Below are 20,140 nucleotides of genomic sequence, written 5' to 3' on the forward strand. Positions count from 1 at the left end.
GAATTAGAATCCCTAATATATAAAGATCAACAACCAACAAACAATTAGATCAACCACCCAAGAAATCAGGCAAAGGTGGGAACAAGCATTTCCCAGGAGGGGGACACAGAAGTACATAAATACACGAAGAGATGCTTACTCCACGGGTGATGAGAGAAAGGAAAATGAAGAATGCCCACCAGAGACAGAACTTGAGAAGCCTGGCAACACCCAGACCTGGCAGGGGTGTGAGCACCAGGACGGCTGGTCCTCTACAGGGGAGAGCTGAATCAGGACAACCCATTGGAGAGCGTCCTGACGTCATCTGGAAAGTTTAACAGGCTGACAGCCAACCTTGCAACAATCTTCCTTCTTCGTAAATGCTCTTGAGAAATCCCCACCAGGGGGCACCTGCATAACTGTACGTGAAGCTTCCAGGCAACACTGTTCCCAATAGCAAACCGCAGAAACAACCCAAATGTCCACCAACAGGAAAAAGGCAACAGAAAGTGTGGAATATTTAAATAACGACTAGACACAGAGATTAGCTGAATCTAAGAAAATAATGTAGATGAAAAAAGCCAAGTTGCAGAGACTAGACTACACAGAGGAATGATCCGGCTGCAGAACACAGCTTTCCCAGTGTCACGTGACATGCATTAAAGGCGTGAAGAATCACAGATACAGGCCAGGAGAGAGGTCATCTCCTGGGGAGGGGCCTGGAGACAAGTGAGAACAGCAGGTGGCTTCCACACTATCAGTCTCACTCGAGTGGGCTTCTCAGTCCTAAACTGGGTGGTGGACTCGTGAGTGTCAACTACATACACAACTCCAACTACGTTCTTTTGTACACACCAGTACTGCGCAATAAAAATATTTAAAGAACAGTTAGCAATTCCGGTTGGCGATTCTGTCCCCAGGGGCCATCCCCACACCTGCCGTGGGTGGAGCCACTAGGACAGTGGGCACCCATCTCCCTCCAAGAAGGGAGCTTCCGGATCCCAGCTCTTACCTCTGTCACTTTGGGTTGCAGTATTAATGCTTCAGGACTCATTCGAGGGATGTCTATGTGGATCTGCAGATGGAGGAGAAAGACACACGTATTTTAAAAGATGACGAACATCATGACAGGCATTACGATTAAAGGGTGATCCTTAATAACAGCAATGGATTTGCTCTGGGTCTCGGTCTGCTCCCTCTGAGGAGACAAATTCTGTGTCATGTGTTCTCCCGTGGAGGAGAGGCAGGTTCCGTCTGCCTGAGTCCCCCCCCTCCGCCCCCGTCCTAGCACGACAGGCTTGTTCCACGCTTTCCAACCCAACAGTGGCAGCTGCGTGATTAGGAACAGAGCAGGCCCTCGGCTATTTAGTAACAGGATCCATAGCAATTAGCAAACATTGATTTCCAGCCTCTGACACGGGGAGCGATTCAAGCACATCAACAGTGTACAAGTGTTCAACTGTGACAGCTTCTTCTTCGAACCCCGGCCACAGTTTTCTCCACTTTACAAAATCCTTGGGGGACCCAGGGCACTTTTCAGAGGACGCATTTAAAAATCTCTGGTAGAACCAGCTGATCCCCGCCTGACCACCATCCGACACGAGAGTCATAACAAAGTTCCCCGCACCGCAGAGCAGCACGCCTGCGGGTTCAAGACGCAACCAAATAAGATCGTTCGGGGGCTTGAGCTGGCATCCGGGCCGGCCCCCAACACCCTACACGAGCACCCCACAGTGGCCAACGCTATCACCATCCCCATCCAACCCAGGAAAATGGCCCAAACAGGCCGAGGGAAGACGTGCACATCTGAACGCCGCGGGGAGCCTACGATGCAGGTTCATCCCCCATCCTTGCCCGTGACCACGAGGGTTCTGAGATCCAAGGGCCTGCGAGTCTCCTCACTCTGCCTCGCCAGCACCGTGGCCTTGGGCCCCTCACCAGGCTCTGGGGCTCAGCATCCTCGCCTGTTAGACACCTGCCACGTCCCTCGAAGGGCTACTGGGGAAGATCCAACAAGAAGGTGGATCAACAGCCCCCAGCGCTCCATCAGCTGCACGGCTCGGAGACGTGGGAATCGTTCTCGCACTCACAGGTTCCCGCCTTGAACTCTTCCCTCAGGGGAGAGCCTGGAAATCAGCTGCCCGTCAGCGGTACCAAGGGAGGGGATGAGATTGCCCAGGGTAAGAACTGGGCCAGGGGCCAGGGGCCAGCAGACTGAAGGGCTGAGGGAGCGTGGACGATGAGGCAGCAGGGAGGGTGAGAAGGACAGTTAGAGAGGAGAGGAGATGGCGTCAGAGAAGACAAGAAATAACCCTTCTCCAACCCACTGAGCAACGCGGGGAGGGATCTAGCAAGCTGAGGGGAGGAGACCTGGAGGGGGGAGGAGGAGGAGGGGCAGAGGGAGGGAGAGGACAAGGAGGAGGGAACATTCCAGTCTGGTGGGGTCGGAAGGCTGCAGCTGGCCACAAGCAGGAGCCCAGAACCTTCTCACCCGCTTGACCAGGGCGTCCCCTAGGGTCACCCTCAGAGCACTGATCCCCTGCCATTAGAGTCACGTGGGCACACATCTGTCCCCGGCACGCCGCGGGCCAGCACAGCCCATGTAACAGAAGAGCCACCCGTCATGCGCCTGCTGGGGGACAGGACGGTGCACTCCAGCACCGGCTCTGTGTGCCCCGCCCCCCACACAGGACTGAGCCGCTCAGGCGGCCACGAAGTCTGCAGAACCCGCAGCGCGGGGAGGACACACAGATGAACCTTTAGTTCTGACCGACTCTGTGTGCTTTGGACGGGACATCTTCCCCCGAAGAGTAAACACAGAACTCAAATGAACAGAGGACAGACGAGGGACAGGGAAGCAGACAGGGGACCCTGGCCTCCTGCGGCCTCCCAGTGCTGCGGGAAGGCCGGGCCACACCCCTCGGGGCAGACAGCCGGCTAAGGTCAGCTCATGGGTCAAACACCGTGAGCGGGCAGCAGGGAGAGACCAGGGTGCCCAAGCCCCAAACCCAGGCCGGCTCCACCTTGACCTGAACAGAGCGCCTGAAACGGCCGCCCAGGACGGCCCAGGGCCCACCTCCAAGAGGCGTGCGTGCTCAGCACAAAGCAAGCAGGCCCACAGGAAACACTGCCACAGCTTACACTGTGCTCAATTACAGTAATGTAGGAACATTTGGAGGATTCACAATAACGCAGGAACTTTTTATTACCTATCACAGTAACTGAATAAAGATGTATGCAACCCATTTTTAATTAACTTTCCCTTAAGAAATTCATAATACAATGCAGCCTGGTAAATCTTGCTGATAGATGCTCGTGTCATCCTTTGGACGTCTTTTTCTGGAATAAAAACACAGCAAAGGGACTTCCCTGGAGGAGTGGTTAAGAATCCGCCTGCCAATGCAGGGTACACGGGTTCGAGCCCTGGTCCAGGAAGATCCCACATGCCGCAGAGCAACTAAGCCCATGCGCCACAACTACTGAGCCTGCACTCTAGACCCCGCGAGGCACAACTACTGAAGCCCACGCGCCTAGAGCCCGTGCTCTGCAACAAGAGAAGCCACCGCAATGAGAAGCCCGCGCACGAAACTAAGAGAAGCCCCCACTCACTGCAGCTAGAGGGAGCCCACGTGCAGCAACAAAGACCCAACACAGCCAAAAATAAATAAATAAATTTATTGAAAAAAAAAGCAAAACCACACACAGCAAAAATACACGCAACACAATACCGAATGTACCCATTCCCTAAAACCAGTGAAGTGGAAAAACAAACCAGGTAAGCTAGTATTTCCCTGATCCAATCCAAATGCAATCTGTATCACAAATCAGTTTCCCAGAGTGACGGGTGGCAGCATCGTGTGGCCTGGGAGCCGCCCGGGTGGGAGACAGAGGACAAGCCCCAGTGTGGGCAGCAGGGGCCAGAGGCAGAGAAGGCCCCGCCCTGGAAGGTGACGGAAGCAGGTCCCTGTCCCCATCTCCCTCGCCCCGTCCCCAAACAAGTCACTCTTCCTGCAGAGCTGCCACGTGTCTGTGTGGGGAAGATGCCTTCCAGCAATCCATTTAACTTAAAAAAACTGTGATTAGCAATCAGAGCTAAGGCCTGTCTTTGGACCTTTTTACAGCGCTACACCAAACTGACAAGGAGATGTGGGTATCCCACATCTGAGGGGGAAAAATTCGGCAACTCTCATTCACGTAGAGGTCGCGTTTCCAAGAGGAAATACTCAGTACTGACACGCATCAGGAAAATCAGAAGTTCATGTCAGAATACGAGGCAGTGCTACCAATTCCTAACCACCTTTTTGTTCAACTGCAGCACAAACCATTCTGAATTCTCACATATTGCAAAGACGATGAGAATTATAAAGGCTTTGAGCGATTCTAACAGCAAATTCTGGATACACCATGAACCGTAAATCAATTTTAAGTATCTTTCCCATCATGCGCACTGTCAACTGCCTATTCAAGAAGCCATAATTATACCCATTTTGTATTAAACTAAATAGCGAACTTGTAAGCTGGCTACACCTCTGCTATGGGCTGAACTGTGTCTCCAGAACCGAGCCGAGCAGCACGCCTCTCCTCTACCTACATCACGCCCCTGACAGCAGCAGAGTGCGGCGCCCGCGGGGCCCAGGGGACTCACACGTCTGACCCGACCCAGACAAATGTCCGCTCCTGACCTTCTGGTCAGACGGCCGCTCGCTGAGTCACAAGACACCCTCCACCCAGGGCGGGGCGGGGGTCGGGGGGAGGATCTCAGTGCACGGCGAGGGGTCTGGGCTACCTGTTCTGTGGCTCCAATTAAGAGTACCCGTCCCACTCAGAGGCAAAGAACATACGAATCAATTTTCACTGCAGAGTAAAGGAGCTGCTACAGTGGAGGATTACTGGACTGAATGTCAATATTATGACATAGTAGGAGTGTGTTTCGTGTTTGGTAATTGCAATCATTGTTGCTTTTGTTGTGGTCATCCATGTACAATGCTTGATGTCAGTCTATTTATCTCTTGTAAAAATAAAATACAGTGTGTGCGTGTGTGTGTGTGAAAAAAAAAAACTATTCAATAAAATCAATACCCGTTCAAAAAAAAAAAAAGAGTACCCTTCCCACTTTTGCAGAAGGAACTGGAGATGCGCAAGGTGCTAGTAACAGCGGGAATTCACCATTATTTGTTTTCAAGTTTATTTATTTACTAGAAGATAAAGACCTGTGACCCAATCAGGAACCTGCCAGATAAAGCATTTCCTCCAAGAAGGCAGACGCCACCGAGTAGTTCAAGTGACAAGAAAAAGAAGAAGTATCCCCACCTGTCTGTATGTATCCTGGTGAACTTCATCCGTCCTAGAATCATAATAGTGATCAATAAAAGCAAAATATTCTTTCTGTTTTCTTTGGAGAGTGGCTGGTCTTCGGTCTACATTGGCAGGAAGGTAACCCTGCGTGAGAAGAAAACAAACAAGAAAAGTACATACGGTTAATGGTAATTCCTGGAGTCTCTGCGAGAAGTTTATAGTCAAAAGGCTCACATCTTAAACGAGCTTGGTGCTCTGAAATCTGACACAGAGGGGAGGACAAATGAGTTGTGAAGAAAGAGACACAAAGAAAAGCAGTGAGCTGAGCTCACCTGCAGTCGCATAAGAGTGGGCCAGAGCCAGGGCAGCAGGCTGGCATTTACCGCGCTCATCTATAGCACAGCTGAGAGATGAAAGCCCCCTTCTCTAAATGCCTTGGACACCATGGAGAGCTCAGAAATGTGTAGGCCATACAATATAAGTGTGTGTGTGTATATGTGTGTCCACGTACACATATACACATATATATATATACATACATGCGTATGCTTGTGTGTGTGTTTGTGTGTGTACGCACACATATGTGTAAATTCTCATGCACATTTTCTCCTCTCTCCAAAGACTCCTGGGCTCTGGCAGCCGCAGGCCCAATACAGACTCAGAAAGGGTCCAGCAGGCAGCAAAGGGTGGCCATGAAGAGCCCAGACTCCTGTCTTACATTTTCTACTTTTTCAGTCAACATTACCGCCACACCAGAGATAAAATAGAAGGTGCCTCTTTTCAGGAAACGGTTCCATGACATTTGACAAAGGCATACAGCTGTGTGACTACTGCCCCCGTGAAGACTGCAGCAGTGTCTTCGCCCCAAAACCGCCCCAGTGCCCTCTGCGGTCCCCCCACCCCCTCCTCCCCACAGGTCGCGGCTGCCGCCCTAGAATCGCCCGTAAGTGGAATCATGGGGACCTGTGCCTGGGGGCAAGGTTTCCTTCACTCGGCCTGCTGGCTCTTTTTTGACTGAAGTATAGTTGATTTACAGTGTTGTGTTAATTTCTGCTGTACAGCAGTGACTCAGTTATACACCTATAGACACTCTTTTTTTAATATTCTTTTCCATTATGGTTTATCCCAGGAGAATGGCTCTAGTTCCCGGTGCTCTACAGTAGGACCTTGTTGTTTATCCATTCTATATGTAATAGTTTGCATCTACCAACCCCAAACTCCCAGTCCTTCCCTCCGCGCCCCCCTCCCCCTTGGCAACCACAAGTCTGATCTCTATGCCTGTGAGTTTGTTCCTGTTTTGTAGATAAGTTCATTTGTGCCATATTGTAGATTTCAACAGACGAGTGGATAAAGAAACTGTGGTACACATATGCAATGGAATACTACTCAGCCATAAAAAAGAACGAAATAATGCCATTTACAGCAACGTGCTTGGACCTAGAGATGATCATACTAAGTGAAGTAAGTCAGAAAGGGAAAGACAAATACTGTACGATAGCCTGCTGTTTTTTGAGATCCTTTCAGGAACCAACAGTGACCTCCTATTTCTCCCTGGGTGGAATTTCCAGGGTATGGCTATTTACCCGTTTGTGAAGCCATTCACTCTTTGCTGATCATTTGAGTTGTTTCTAGTTTGGCGTTATTTTAAATAACGCTTGTTATAAATATTCTTGCACAAGATTTTTATGAATATACAGTTTGATTTCTCCTGGGTAAATACCTAGGAGCAGAGTTACTGGGTCATAATGTAGGCGTATGTTTAGTTTTCTAAGAAACTGCCGGATCCTTTCCCAGAAGGATGGTACCATTTTCCATCCCAACTAACAATGCCTGAGAATCTCAGACGTTCCACACCCTCCCTGACACTCAGTATTGTCAACCTCTAGTATCAGTCACTCTCTCAAGGGCTTTTAATTTCATTTCCCAAATGATTCATGATGTTGAGCGTCTTTTCACAAAGCCCTCTGCCACTGCTTCTCTTCTCTGGTGAAACGTCTGTTCAAATCTTTTGCCCAGTTTTTTAATCAGTTGCTTGTCTTCTTAGTGAGTTTTATGAGTGCTGTATACATTCGAGACACGAGTCTTTTTGTCAAATATATGCACTGTGATTATATTCTCCTAGCCTGTGGCTTGCCTTTTTATGTCTCAAACAACAGAAGTTTCACATTTTCATGAAGTCCAATGGACAAAGTTTTTCTTTTATATTTAGTGGTCCTTGCGTCCCGTGTAAGAAGGCTTTTCTCCTTGCTTTCTTCCTAACGTTCTAAAGCCTATCCCTCGAGTGTCCCTCCTCATCCCTCGAGTGTCCCTTCAACGTCACTCCCTCCGGAGGCTGGACCTGACCCTCCAGGAGGCTGCTCACGCAGCACCCCAGCAGCACCGGGCACGAGGCTCCGCAGAGCCAGCCCCTCACTGTGCCAGCCACACGGCAGGCACCCAAGTTTTCACTGAGTGCATTCACGTATGAGTGAAAAATGAACAAATACATCCCCTGCGGTGCTTTCTGTGTTTTAAAGCGCTTCCACATCCAAAGTCAACGTCACCGTGCTTACTGCTAAACATCTATGCATCCTTTGTTCAAAGAGAGCCCTGAAGAGCCTCTGGGAACTGCATCTTCCTAGTCTCAACCCATGTGCCACCTGAAGGTGGGTAATTCCCTTCCTTCAGGACAGGTCTTCATGGGCTAATAAACTAAACAGCTACACCATCCCACCAGCCAGTGACCGACAGGCTCAGGGGTAAAGGGGGGACCCAATGCAGGCACAAAAGCCAGGCCCGGGGCCTTCTTTGCTGCTGCTTGTGAATCAGAGAGAAGGTGCACAGTCTGGAGCTGCAGCAGCCACTCTGTGACCACGAGGGAGAACCACGAGCTGCAGGTGCACCATGAAGAGCTGACTCAAGAAGAGCTGCACTCAGTCGCCTTGATGATGAAATCAACCTAAGTCGAGCCGCATCTTCTCAGCTGTGTGAGCACATGCATCCCCTTTATTTCTCTAACGCATCTCCGTTAGCATGTGTCCTGTATTACAGATTACACACTCAAGCACATTTGTTTTATCACATTTGGATCACGCCATTTAAACTTTTTAATAATCATGTACTGAAATATAACGTGTGTGTGCACGTGCGCTCCCAAAAAGTGTGTGTGAATTATCATAGATTGAACCTGTCTCAGGGCCCTTTGGGAGCCTTCCAACCACTGACCCTTACCTCCTGATCTGGTGTCAGAGATACCTCCTTGACTGCTGACACCTGGATAAATTCTGCCTATTTCTAAACTTTATATACATAGAAACTTTTTTTTTTTTTTTGCCTCGTTGCTTAAACTCAGCATTATGTTTGAAAAATTCATTCATTTTGTAACACGAAAACAGTAGTTAATGTTCACTCTTGTGGGACTTCGCTGGTGGTCCACTGGTAAAGAATCTGCCTTCCAATGCAGGGGACGCGGGTTCGATCCCTGGTTGGGGAACTAAGATCCCATATGTCAAGGGGCAACTAAGCCCAAGCACCACAACTACTGAGCCTGCACGCCTCAACTAGAGAGAGAAAACCCACATGCCACAACTACAGAGAAGCCAGCACACCGCAACGAAGATCCCGCATGCCGCCACTAAGACCTGACACAGCCAAAAATAAAAAACAATAAAATAAAAAAATTTTCACTGTTGCATAATATCTCCATGTACGAAATCTGTTCTGTTAACAGACATTTGGGTTGTTACCAAGTTTTTGTGATAAACACTCTTGTACCTGCCTTTCATAATGCACGAGACGCATTTTGTTAAGTATATACCTGGGAGCAGACCTACTAGGTGGGCACACCTTTGACAGATTTTGCTAAAGAATCTTCCAAAGTGATTACACTCCCATTCGAAGTGCATGGGAACACCCACTGCCCTACGTCCTTACCAACACTTGCTATCAGACATCTTTTCATTTTGGTCATCCTGATGGGTTCACCGAGGTAGCTATCAGAATGTAGTTTTCACCTGCATCTCCAGTGGACTGAAGGATGCCGTGTACGTCATCTGAGTGCAGCCCCTTTCCCTTCCCTGTCAGCTGGTCCCCCTCTCTCCTCCTGATTCATAAGCACCTGCCATATACAGTCTGACGTGAGTCCTGTTGTAAGCATCTCCTCCTCCTCCCTGTGGTTTGCCCTTTCTCCCTACTAATGATGTCTTTTGATGAAGAGAAGTTCCTAACTTTAACAAAGCCCAATTTACTTTTAATGCCTAGTCCTTTTTAAGGAAATTTCCTCTCCAACATTCCGTGCTTATGTATCTCAACTTAAAATCATGACCGTATTACCGTTGTCACATCGTACTGTTCCACTACAGGGGTCGGCAAACGCCCGCCCACTGCCCATTTCTATAAACAGAACTTTGGTGGCACACAGCCACGCCCGTTTGCTCACGTGTATGGCTGCACACAACCAAGGTAGAGCTGAGTAGTCGGAAAGAGACCATGTGACCCACTGAAACACGTGCTGAAACACTTGCTCTGCAGCCCTTTACAGAAAAAGCTTGCCAACCCTGGCTCTAAAACCACTGATCCCCAAGGCTGCATAGCCTTCCACCATATATATTTCCTTATACGGATTTCTATTTAACCTTTCCTCGATTTCTGAACGTTTTGACAACTTTCAGTTGTCCAGTATTCTAAAATACGTGGTCGTGAGCAGTAAAATTTCTACAAGTGCATCGTTAGCTCCAAGGGATACGGGCTATATTTAAGGCTCTTGATGCCTTTCTTTCCAAGTGACCCTGCCAGGAGGTGTAGCAATTTACATCCCAGCAGCCTTGGCACAAGGCGTCACCTGCCCTCCACCTTCTCCAACAGCGAGGAGGAGCCCCCATGGAGAATACCTGCCCTCACACGGCTTCAATTAATTACCGTTGGTCGGAAAGGGGCCCATTCCCAGAGCAGCAGGTCCATCTGACAATACATGAGCGTCAGATAGTGAGCGGCCCTACTACCGAGGAAAGGAGCGGCCGCGGTTCCCACCTGCCTCTATTTTCTGGTCAAGTGAGGCATCTGCGTTCCAAAGAGCAGACCGCTTCACGTAATTACACCAGCGACAAAAACAAACGGGAGCCCCCCAGTGTGGACGGAGTGCCAGGCCCGCCTCCAGAGCCTCCACATGCCAGGTGGCAAACCACCCACCTGAGCGGCTCAGGACGCGGCCTCTTCAGCCAGTGCCACCTGGAACACGCCGGCCCGGGGGGCCCCAACACAGAGCCCCCTTCCTGCTGGGCTCCCAGCCCTGCCCCCCCCGAGGGAAGTCACAGCTTCAGAGAATCCGTCTGGGACCGGGGGCATCGACCACGCCCAGGCTGGCCTCACTGCCACGTCAAGTCTCTGTCACCTCCCGGAGAGTAACGGTTACCAGGGTTTACCTCTTTTTCTTTGTCCTAAAACTGCCACAGTCACGGGTGAGGAAACGGAGGGGCAGCTCCCCACCAAGCTACACACAGACCTGCCTCTAACCCTCGCCGGCGCACACAGGCCAATGCCGACCCTGTCCCCAGGTGAGGAAACGGGCCCCAGAGGCACACAGACCTGGCGGGGGACTGAAGGCAAAGCCGGTCCACCTGAGGCCCTACCTCCTCGGGGCCATCTGGCTTCGTTCACAGAAACGGGGACCGAGTCCCCCGCCACCACATTGTCACGCACGCACGTTCCCTGACAGCACCGGGATGCGGGGATGCTGCGGCGGCCGGCTGCCGGTGGACCAGGCCCTGCCTCTCTCCCCACCCGACAGGCCATCCCCACACGGCTGCCAGCGTTGCTGTGGAAACGAAGGACCAGACCACCCAGCACCACGCCCCAGAGACCCTGCCCCCTTCTCATCCTGCTCCCGCCAGGCCTCCCGCCCGCCCGGCCCGGCCCTTCCCAGCTCTCAGCCGGGGGACACTCTCCCCTCCCTCGCCCTGCACCCACGCTGGCTCGTGGCCCCTCTGAGTTCGCTGCTCCCTCTGCCCGGGGCCCTTCTCCTCTGCATCGGGGTCGGCAAACCACCACCCACAGGCCACATCCAGCCCACAGGATGCTCCTGTCGGTAAAACGTTATGGGAACTCGGCTGTGCACCTTCGTTTACAAGAAAATCTTTCAGCTCCGAGGACAGGCTGCGGCGCGGACGGCAAGAGCCACGGCGTCTGAACAGGACCTGCCGGGCCTGATGGGAGCCGCCCGCCCTCCTCCTCCTCCTCTGCAGGGCCAGCTCCCATGCCCTCAGTCTGGGCTCCAGGCTCGGGCGCCGCCTTGGCCCTCCCACAGGAGTGGCCCCTGCTCTTGGCTTCGGGGCCGAGGACGCCTCTAGTTACTGCCGCTCACCCTCCGCACCGTCCAAGCACGGCTCCAGGCAGCGGGGCTGCCCGGTCTGCGCCGCGTCCCGAAGGCCCACACGCTGCTGGAGTTGGTACGTCCCTCTCCAAAGAACCCATGAACCTGGACGCGCTGCCCCAGACCCTGCGTGGCCACGTCCCTCCCCTCCCCCAAGTGCCTGATCCCAGGTCGCCACCCCGGCCGCCGGCCTCACCCTCAGGAGCCCCCCTACTTTGCTCCTGTTTTGTTCTGTAGCACTCAGCTCCTTGCAAGATACTGTGAAGTTTACTTGTTGCGTTTACTGCTTGTGTCATCCCACTAGAACGCCAGCTCCATCGGGGCGGGAACCGTCACCCCTTTTGTTCACACACAGCCCCCAAGGGCTCAGGATACTGTCTGGACACAACAGATGCTCCACAGATACTTGGTGGATGAACAAATGATGTCAACAGATGTGCAAGGACACCGTCACACCCCAAGGAGCGCCCCTGCCCTGGGGGCTGGAGAGGACGTGTCTGAGCTAATTGATGAGAAGTAGGGCTGCGCTGGCCCAGTACTGCTCTGGGTTGGGTTTGGTGATGGAGGATAGGATGGAGGTGGAGGGAGACAGACACAGACACCCTGAGAAAGGTGACAGAGCCGCACGGAGCACACAGGGCCGCATGTCCTGGCTGGTCCTGGGCAAGCCCCGAACAGCCTGGCACAGGACGGGCATGGACATGTGTGCCAGGCCAGGGCAGTGGGGCCACCCCGGTGTCAGCCGGGGTCAGAGTGGACAGCCTTATGCAGATCACCTGCAGTGCCACCAAAGGATTCTTAGTGAATGTTAACGAGTACCCAGAAATTCTCGCCACCCCCAAACGTTAACTAATGTACCGAAACAGGACTCCTAAAAAGCAAGAGTATCAAAACGGGGACACCGGCAATAAAAAACCCCACACATACTCCTGACGCTCCTGTTCCTAAAGGAAAACACACATATGCAAGTTGAGGACCCTAGATAATTAAGCAAGACTGGAAATTATGCAAATGAAATATATTCAAGTATGCACTGAATTTTAAATGACAGAACTACAGAAAACTTAATTGCTATATTAGCATGCTATAAAAACACTAATCATAAATGTAAAACAATGCATGCATATACTTATATCAAAATTGTCCCGGTGACACAAACATCAAACTGCTCCCTCCCCACTGGGTTCACGTGCAAACTCACCTCAATATATTGAAAGAAGGAAAGACGATACCAGAGTTTCACTGATCATTTCTAACCATTCTACTGACTAGCATAAATGTCAAGTGTTTACTTTGTTGTTGTTCAACGTTTCTGAAATGGTTATTTTTAAGAGTCAAAAATATGATTTTCTACAGCACTAATTTTTTTAAATTTTTTTAATTTTTATTTTATATTGGAGTATAGTTGATTAACAACGCTGTGTTAGTTTCAGGTGTACAGCAAAGTGATTCAGTTATACACATACATGTATCCATTCTTTTTCAAGTGCTTTTCCCATTTAGGTTATTACAGAATATTGAGCACAGTTCCCTGTGCTATACAGTAGGTCCTGGTTGGTTATCTGTTTTAAATAAATCAGTGTCTACAGGATTAATTTTTAAAAGTTACTGCATGGCTTGCATGGAATATCAATGTCAACCAGCGTCAGTGGTGGTTTAATGGAAAGTTCTAGAGCACGTGTTAGCTCTCCATAAGCGACCAGAGCCAAGTTTCCCATCTTTCTTTATTAAAGCAGCATTTCCTACTCATCAGTTAAGAACAGTGTCGTCCACGAGCCACCAAGATCGTGTTAACGACAAATCTTAAACGTGTCGGGAACGTCATTCGTTAGCCAGGTCTTGAACTAGACTCATATTCAAGTTCAGCTGTGGTTGGTGGTCTTTCTAAACTGGACAGAGCGTAAATTCTTCCCGATCCTGGGTTCAACTCTTGATCCTGGACACCGAGGGGGCTGGGACACCCACCTCCGCCCCGGCAGCTGAGCCCCGGACCGCACGATCCAGCTGAGTCAGGCCCAGCCGCTCCCCCGCCCAGCACCTCCGCCCAGGTGCACTGCCCTCAGTGCCCTGTCTGCCAGCGGGCTCGGGGGTGCCCTGCCCTGTCCCACGTGGGGCTGGAGTGTCCTGGAGCAGCGGTCACCAACCCCGGGCCCGCCTGAGAACCCCTGGGGAACCCAGATAGCAGTACTTCCCAAGCTGCCCAGGTGACACAAATGTGGACCCAGAATGGAAAGCCACACAGGTCAAGAGGTGACCTGAAACCGCCACGTCCCTGCTGCCCAGCCTGGGGTGGGCGCTCAGCGGACCCCGTATCACAGTGAGCCGGAGTCGGTGCCAACCCTGACACCTCAGTCCACCCAAGGCTCAGATCTGTTTTATGGGCCCAAACATCAGGATCTGCGAGAGCTTCCCAGGAGAGAGGAGTGTCAGGCTGGGTGAGACCCTCGGAGACAGAGAACGACCGAGAGGCAGCCCTGACTGCGGAGACCCCTCCTTCACACGCCCCCCACCCCTGCGGCCCAGGAGCCCGCAGGTTTCTCTCCCCAGCATCCCCGTGACGCCCTTGGGCCTGGCACTTGCACAGCGCCCAGCCAAGGGCAGACCCACGAGAAACACCTGCTGGGCCCGGGCTGTGTGAGGGGCAGGGTTCACGGTGCGCCTGAGCTTCCTGCCACAGGACACGCGCTGAGGCTGCCCGCGCCGGGAGCACCCGTGGGACGAGAAGCCTCAGAAACAAGCCCCTGGGTCCGGTTTACAGGACAGGAGGTGACGGCGCCCATGGTCCGACCTCCTTCCGCCTGTCCGCACCCGGGTCTGACCAACACCCCTCAACCCGCCAGGTTCCCTGCCCACCCTGGGTGCCCAGAGCCCCCTCCCTGCCCCCGTGGCTGCACCACGTGCAGCCCAGGAGCCCTGCAGGCTGGGGTGTCACCCCTGCTCGCCCGCACGGGCCTGGACGGTCAGTGAGCACAGTTCCAAAGCGCCCACCCTGGCTTTCTCCTCAACTGCCCGAGCCCCACCCACCCCTGCAGCCCTGGACCCCCTCTTCCCCGTCCCGTTCTCCCTGCCCCCCTTCCAAGGGGCACAGACCACCGCTTCCAGCGGAATCTCTCACACGTGCACGGTCTGGCACACAGCAAGCACTCGATAAATGCTTGCAAAACAAGTGAAAAAGCAAAGGAAGAGAGCCGGAGATGGCAGCACACTGGGGATGCGGGCTCCTGGGAAGATGGGCTCCTTTCCGTGCAGTGAGATCCAGCTCTGTCCTGGGGGCAGCAGAGGAAGGCAGGGACTCCACCCTGTTCCGCAGGCCCCGTGAGGGACAGGACGTGGTCGTTTTCCCTTCCCTGCTACCTCCTGGCATCACACACAGTGCCTGAGACACGGAAAACGCTCGATAAATACTGATCAAATGAACGGATAAGCCAACCAACGGCCCCTGCAGGAGGCTCCTGGCTTCACCAGAAACGCAGCCGCCCAGCCCCCCACTTCGAGCCTTCAGGGTGTGGCCCCAGAGAGCCGGCCTCCCCCGGTTCCAGCTCCGCGTGCCTCCCCATCCCCTCCCTCGTCCAAGGGGTCAGCCTGCTGGTTCCTGGGGAGCCGGCTCGCCTCGGCCTTGACTCCTGCCGGTCCTGCCTCTGCTGCGTGCCCCAGGCCACGTGACCTCCTCATCTCCCTCTCCGGAGGAGCCCTGACACCTGCTTCGCGATGCCACAGAAGCATCCCACCTTCTCCAAGAAGCCCTGCCTGGCACTGCGTGAGTCTGCACTGCCCTGGAACGGCCCCCTCTTTCTTGGTGCCCCCCCTTTGGAAGGACAGGCTCTGCTCATTGACCCCAACGCTTTTTTTTTTTTTTAACTCAGCCATCAACGCAAGCCCAAGAGAGCCAGAAGTGTCCCACTCATCTCTGTCCTTTCTCCCCCACCTCTCACCCACCGCCACCACCTGAAGACCCTGGGAGTGAAGGCCTCCCCCCAGTACGTGTGCCCTCGGCACTTAGACTGCTGCCCTCCTCTCACCCATAGTGCCCGCCTGCATCCCATACATCCCACAGTCTGTGGCCCCCAGAGCAAACCCTGCTGCACCCCTGACCAAACCCAAGCACCCCAACCCACTGTGGTGGGCTAGTGTCTAATTCCCCTCTGCCTCCGGGCAAAGGGCCCCTGTAATCAGTGGTGGTTAAGTGAATAAATGTGCCTGAGCAGGCTGGAGTTTCTGTCACCCGCATCCCCAGCGCTCCTGGTTACAGACTCTGCCCACCTCCCCCCATCCCTTCAGATCAGCCAAGTGGAGCCAGTGTTATCTCCTCTTCTGCCCCTCTGTCCACTGAGTCCCAGCTGGCCCTTCTTCCAGGTCGGTCACCGGGCAGCACGTGAGGGGGCCTAAACCATGACCCACAGAGGCTGAGAACGAAAGGAAAGAGGACGGGACAGCGTAATTCACGGAGGACTCTCCACCAGGTGCAGCACACCCTTAACAAAGACAAAACCGCAACAGAGGCTCTTAAAGGTATTTTCATCCAAACTTCCTGTAACCTATTTTAGAGGACATTTGGAAAACGGGATACAAACGTTTAAAATAAAAAACACCAAACAACAAAAACATAAGCAATTGCAGTAGGTCTAATTTTAATGTCAAGAGAATATTTAATCAATAAATATTCACCGTTCAGAGCTGCATGTGCAATTAGGATTACGAGGTACTAAGCTGCAAATTTATCAAGACTCGTTAGCAGGAAAGAGCCTTTTAAATACTGAAAGTCAGACCCAATTTAGAGTAAACTCTTAGGGGTCCTTATTAACTTAGCTCCAAAAATAATAAAAAAAGGAAAGCGGGAAGAAAGCCGTCAATAAACTATTCTGAAGTTTTCAGCAGGGCCAGGCTCACTTCTGACATTGACTCAGGTGAAGTACCAGCACCCGAACTTCTCCAGAAGCCTCCACGACGGGCAGCTCAGCACTAGGGGTGAGCAAGCCACAACTCCAGCCTCCATCACACAAACACAAACTGTTTCTAACGTCGTGGTTACTAACATTTAAAAAAAAAATCCTCAGTCAAACATATTTCCCTGTTCGGATCCTCAGAGTTGAAATAATTTTCTATGCTGGAACTTTTCTATACCACAGGTTTGGAAATACCACAGAGATTTAAAAACTAATAAAATCAGAGAAGAAGAATACAGCGTCATAAATTATGACTTATCCTCATTTTCTGCCAGCCTTGTCAAACCAAGCTTGAAATTAAGCAAAGGATGGGAAACGCCATCGCAGCCCCGGCGAAGGCCCAGATCACCGCGGCAGAGCCAGGGCACGTGACAGGGCCGGGAGCCTGGCCTCGCAGGAGGAAGACGCACGGGCAGGTAGGCCCGGGGGGACTTACCGAGAGCAGCTTCCATGTGATGGCACGGACGGGCTTCGGGATCCCGGACCAGCTCAACTTCCGCAATTCTTCTGTTGACAAGAAAGAGACAGGGAAGAACAGGGTTACAAACAGCAAGCAAACCTTCCACTGTGTGGTGACACCCTCCACCAGTTACCAGGGGGCAAAGAGCCCCGTAAATGAAACCAGACTGAACCTAAATGATAAAAATTCCAGACTGATTGTTCTCAACAGACGAGAGAAGTTTCCACTCTATTCAAGCAAAGCTAAACGTGACCTGTTTGCATTGAAATCTTAGCACGTGTTTGCTAAACGCACCCCAGTGTCCCTGCAGCCACCGAGACAGGTGAGGTCCAGAGGACTCGGCTTCCTTCCACCCCTCCTTCCTTCCCACCCTCTTCCTTCCTTCTCTCTCTCTCTCTCACTCCCTCCCCCTCCCAACTTCACATCTTTCTTTCATCCCATGTCACTCTCACCACTTACTGTTTAAGAAGACCTACGTGAGGTGTTTTTCCCAGGACTGGTTTTGAAAGACATTCCTTCATGGAGATACGCTTGTGTCTACACAGCACTGATAAGGATGTAGCCATATTACACACACCAAGGACAATCAAGTTTAAAGAGTACAAGTCACTGCTGCCCTAACGAACACCTACGGAGGGCGGGGGGCGGGGGGCAGTCACAGAGGGGCAGGGCTGGCAGGGGCAGAGGAGCCTGGACGAAGGGCAGGATGGGGCACAGCCTGGCCAGGGGTGGTGGGGCAAGGATAAGGGCCCCTGAATTCTGTCTGACCTTCTGGGTCTCCTCCAGTGTCTCCATCACATGCTCTGAATGGCTAGAGAACACATTTCAATTTGTAGATAGATAACAGTCAATGCCACAGAAACTGAAGTAATTATTTCTTTCCTTTAAGTTAGGAATCCACCATTAGGTCCTCCACCTAACACCTCAGAGCTAATGATTAATACTAGGAATAAAAGAAATGATTAAAGAGAAGACTTTGGTAATATAATCAACAAAATACGAAGTCCTGGCATCTAATCTTTTTCCAATTACTAAAGTCTAAGTAAAATAAGTACAGAATAATTGGGCAACAGTACCACCGATAACGTGCATTTTACGGCAATCTCAGAAAATATCAAATCTTCCCCAGTTCCCTAAGGATATTATGAAAAGCAGGAACCTAATATCCGAACACCAATAATGCAATGTTTACCAATCATGTTCCCAGGGCCTCTCTGACTGCATGAGCCTGGCTTTCTGATGATCGTTTATGAAGAAAGCCGAGAGAAATCTCAGTCGTTAATGTTCTCTCTCTTCATGAAAGAAACTCATAAAAATGGTACCTTAAATAGACAGTATGAGACACAGTTCTGACTTTGTGTGAGCTCTGGTGTTTAAAAGGAGCTTTCATATATATTATTTGATCCTCCAAACAGCCTGAGTTCATTAGGGCTGCAATCCTACAAGATGAATGAGGAACAGTCTCAGAGAGGTTAGGTGACTTGGCCGTGGCAGCACAGGAACCAAGTGACCTTCACGTCCCAGAGTCCTTCCCCACGATTAACTTCCATTACTAAGAAGGCTTCTTTTGGAACACAGACAAGATCGAAATCTTAGATCAAAACACAAATGGATATCCAAAGAATAGCAGACACCAGTAGGATTTACTCCAGGAATGAAAGGATGGTTCCGCATCAGGAAATCTTATAACTTTATTATGGTGTTGGAATGAGTGGATGGGAGAAGTAACAGGACTGCTCTGACAGATGTCAGGGGTGGACTTTCACCCCGGGCCCATTCGCCCCTTCCACCTTTCCAGGAGAATCCTGGTTATGCAAAGTGACCACCCCCAGCAGCCCAGGGGAGGCTGAACCCACCCGCCTCACTCTAAACTTAGACCGGGTTGGTTGGTATGGAGCTAAGCCACGCCCTCACCGGTGACTGATTCGGCAATGGGCCTGGGACCCTATTTGAACCACTGAGAAGAGAGAGCAAATTAGCTGGGGGCTTCTGAGAAAGCTCCTCCTGGCTCCTGGGAAATGTGTCGGAGGTAACCCTCTCTTGCTTCCTCTGAATGTTGCTCGGGCCAGGTGTCAGGCTGGGGACTGCGACAGCCACCTAGAATCCAACCAGCCTGAGGACGAAGCCAGCAGAGAGGCCGGCAGCACCAGCAGACAGGCAGGAACCAGGGTTCTGAGTTCAGCAAGACGGGCAGGTGCAAGGCACAAAAATCAACAGCTTGCCACTGCTGAGAAAAAAATAAATAGAAAACTTGGCAGGCATAACCTTAACAAGAAATGCACAACACCACGTGAAGAAAACTATAGGGTTTTACTTAAAGACATAAAGAAACAGAGGAAAACACCGAGCTCACTGACTGACATTAACAAGTATTTAAGGAACACATCCACAGGGCCAGGCACAAGGCCAGCGGTAGGGGAATTACTCAAGTGACCACCACACAGCCCCCAGGTGCAGGGAACTCACCTCCCACTCCAAGGTCATGGCAAATGTAAAATCACGACTGGATTAAGTGCTTAAAAGACGAGGTGAACAGCACAATGAAGTCCTCAGTGGGAAGGGGTACCCAGTTAGGGAGGTCTCCTTGAGGACATGAGAACTGAAATAAGACCTAGAGATGCAGAGAGATCAACTGAGAGAAGAGGGGGCCGGAAGGGGAATATTCTGGGCCCAGGGAACAGCTTATGCAAAGCCTTGACCACAGTGTGGAAAAAGGATCAGAGGGGCCAGTGACCCCAAAGAGCCCACTTAAGGGGCTACTTAGGAAGCCCAAGGCAGAGGTGATGGTGGCTAGGATGGTGACAGTGAGAGAAGGGCAATGACCAAAGAGAAATTTAGGAGATAAAAACAAGACGACACAGAAGACTGGATCTAAGACTCAAAATTACAATGCTGTCAACTGTCCACCTTTAAGTTCGACGCAAAGCCAATCAAAATTCCAACAGGATGGACTGCATGTAAGTTTCAGGATAGACTGAAACTTAATTAGCTGACCTGAAGTTCATCTGGAAGAGCAAATGCATAAGAGCAGCCAATAAAATTTCCAAAAAGAATAACGTAAGAGAATTTGCATTAACGGATAAGAAAATGTATACTAGGACTACAATAATTAAGACA

At 51.4% G+C, this 20,140-nt stretch overlaps 1 protein-coding gene across 4 annotated transcripts in view; it reads right to left on the reverse strand.

Moving 5' to 3' along the window:
- Positions 1–20,140, reverse strand: part of TBC1D22A (TBC1 domain family member 22A) — a 316,566-nt gene that overhangs the window by 199,265 nt on the left and 97,161 nt on the right. For all 4 annotated transcript variants that reach the window (XM_057557200.1, XM_057557199.1, XM_057557201.1 and 1 more), the window contains 3 exons: positions 17,000–17,070; positions 5,290–5,418; positions 992–1,054 (listed from right to left, as the gene is read on the reverse strand). In XM_057557200.1, the coding sequence (XP_057413183.1) occupies positions 992–1,054; positions 5,290–5,418; positions 17,000–17,070 (263 nt within the window). The remainder of the gene's footprint in view (positions 1–991; positions 1,055–5,289; positions 5,419–16,999; positions 17,071–20,140) is intronic.

Source organism: Balaenoptera acutorostrata, chromosome 11 (genome assembly GCF_949987535.1).
Source record: "Balaenoptera acutorostrata chromosome 11, mBalAcu1.1, whole genome shotgun sequence".
NCBI classification, from domain to species: Eukaryota; Metazoa; Chordata; class Mammalia; order Artiodactyla; family Balaenopteridae; genus Balaenoptera; species Balaenoptera acutorostrata.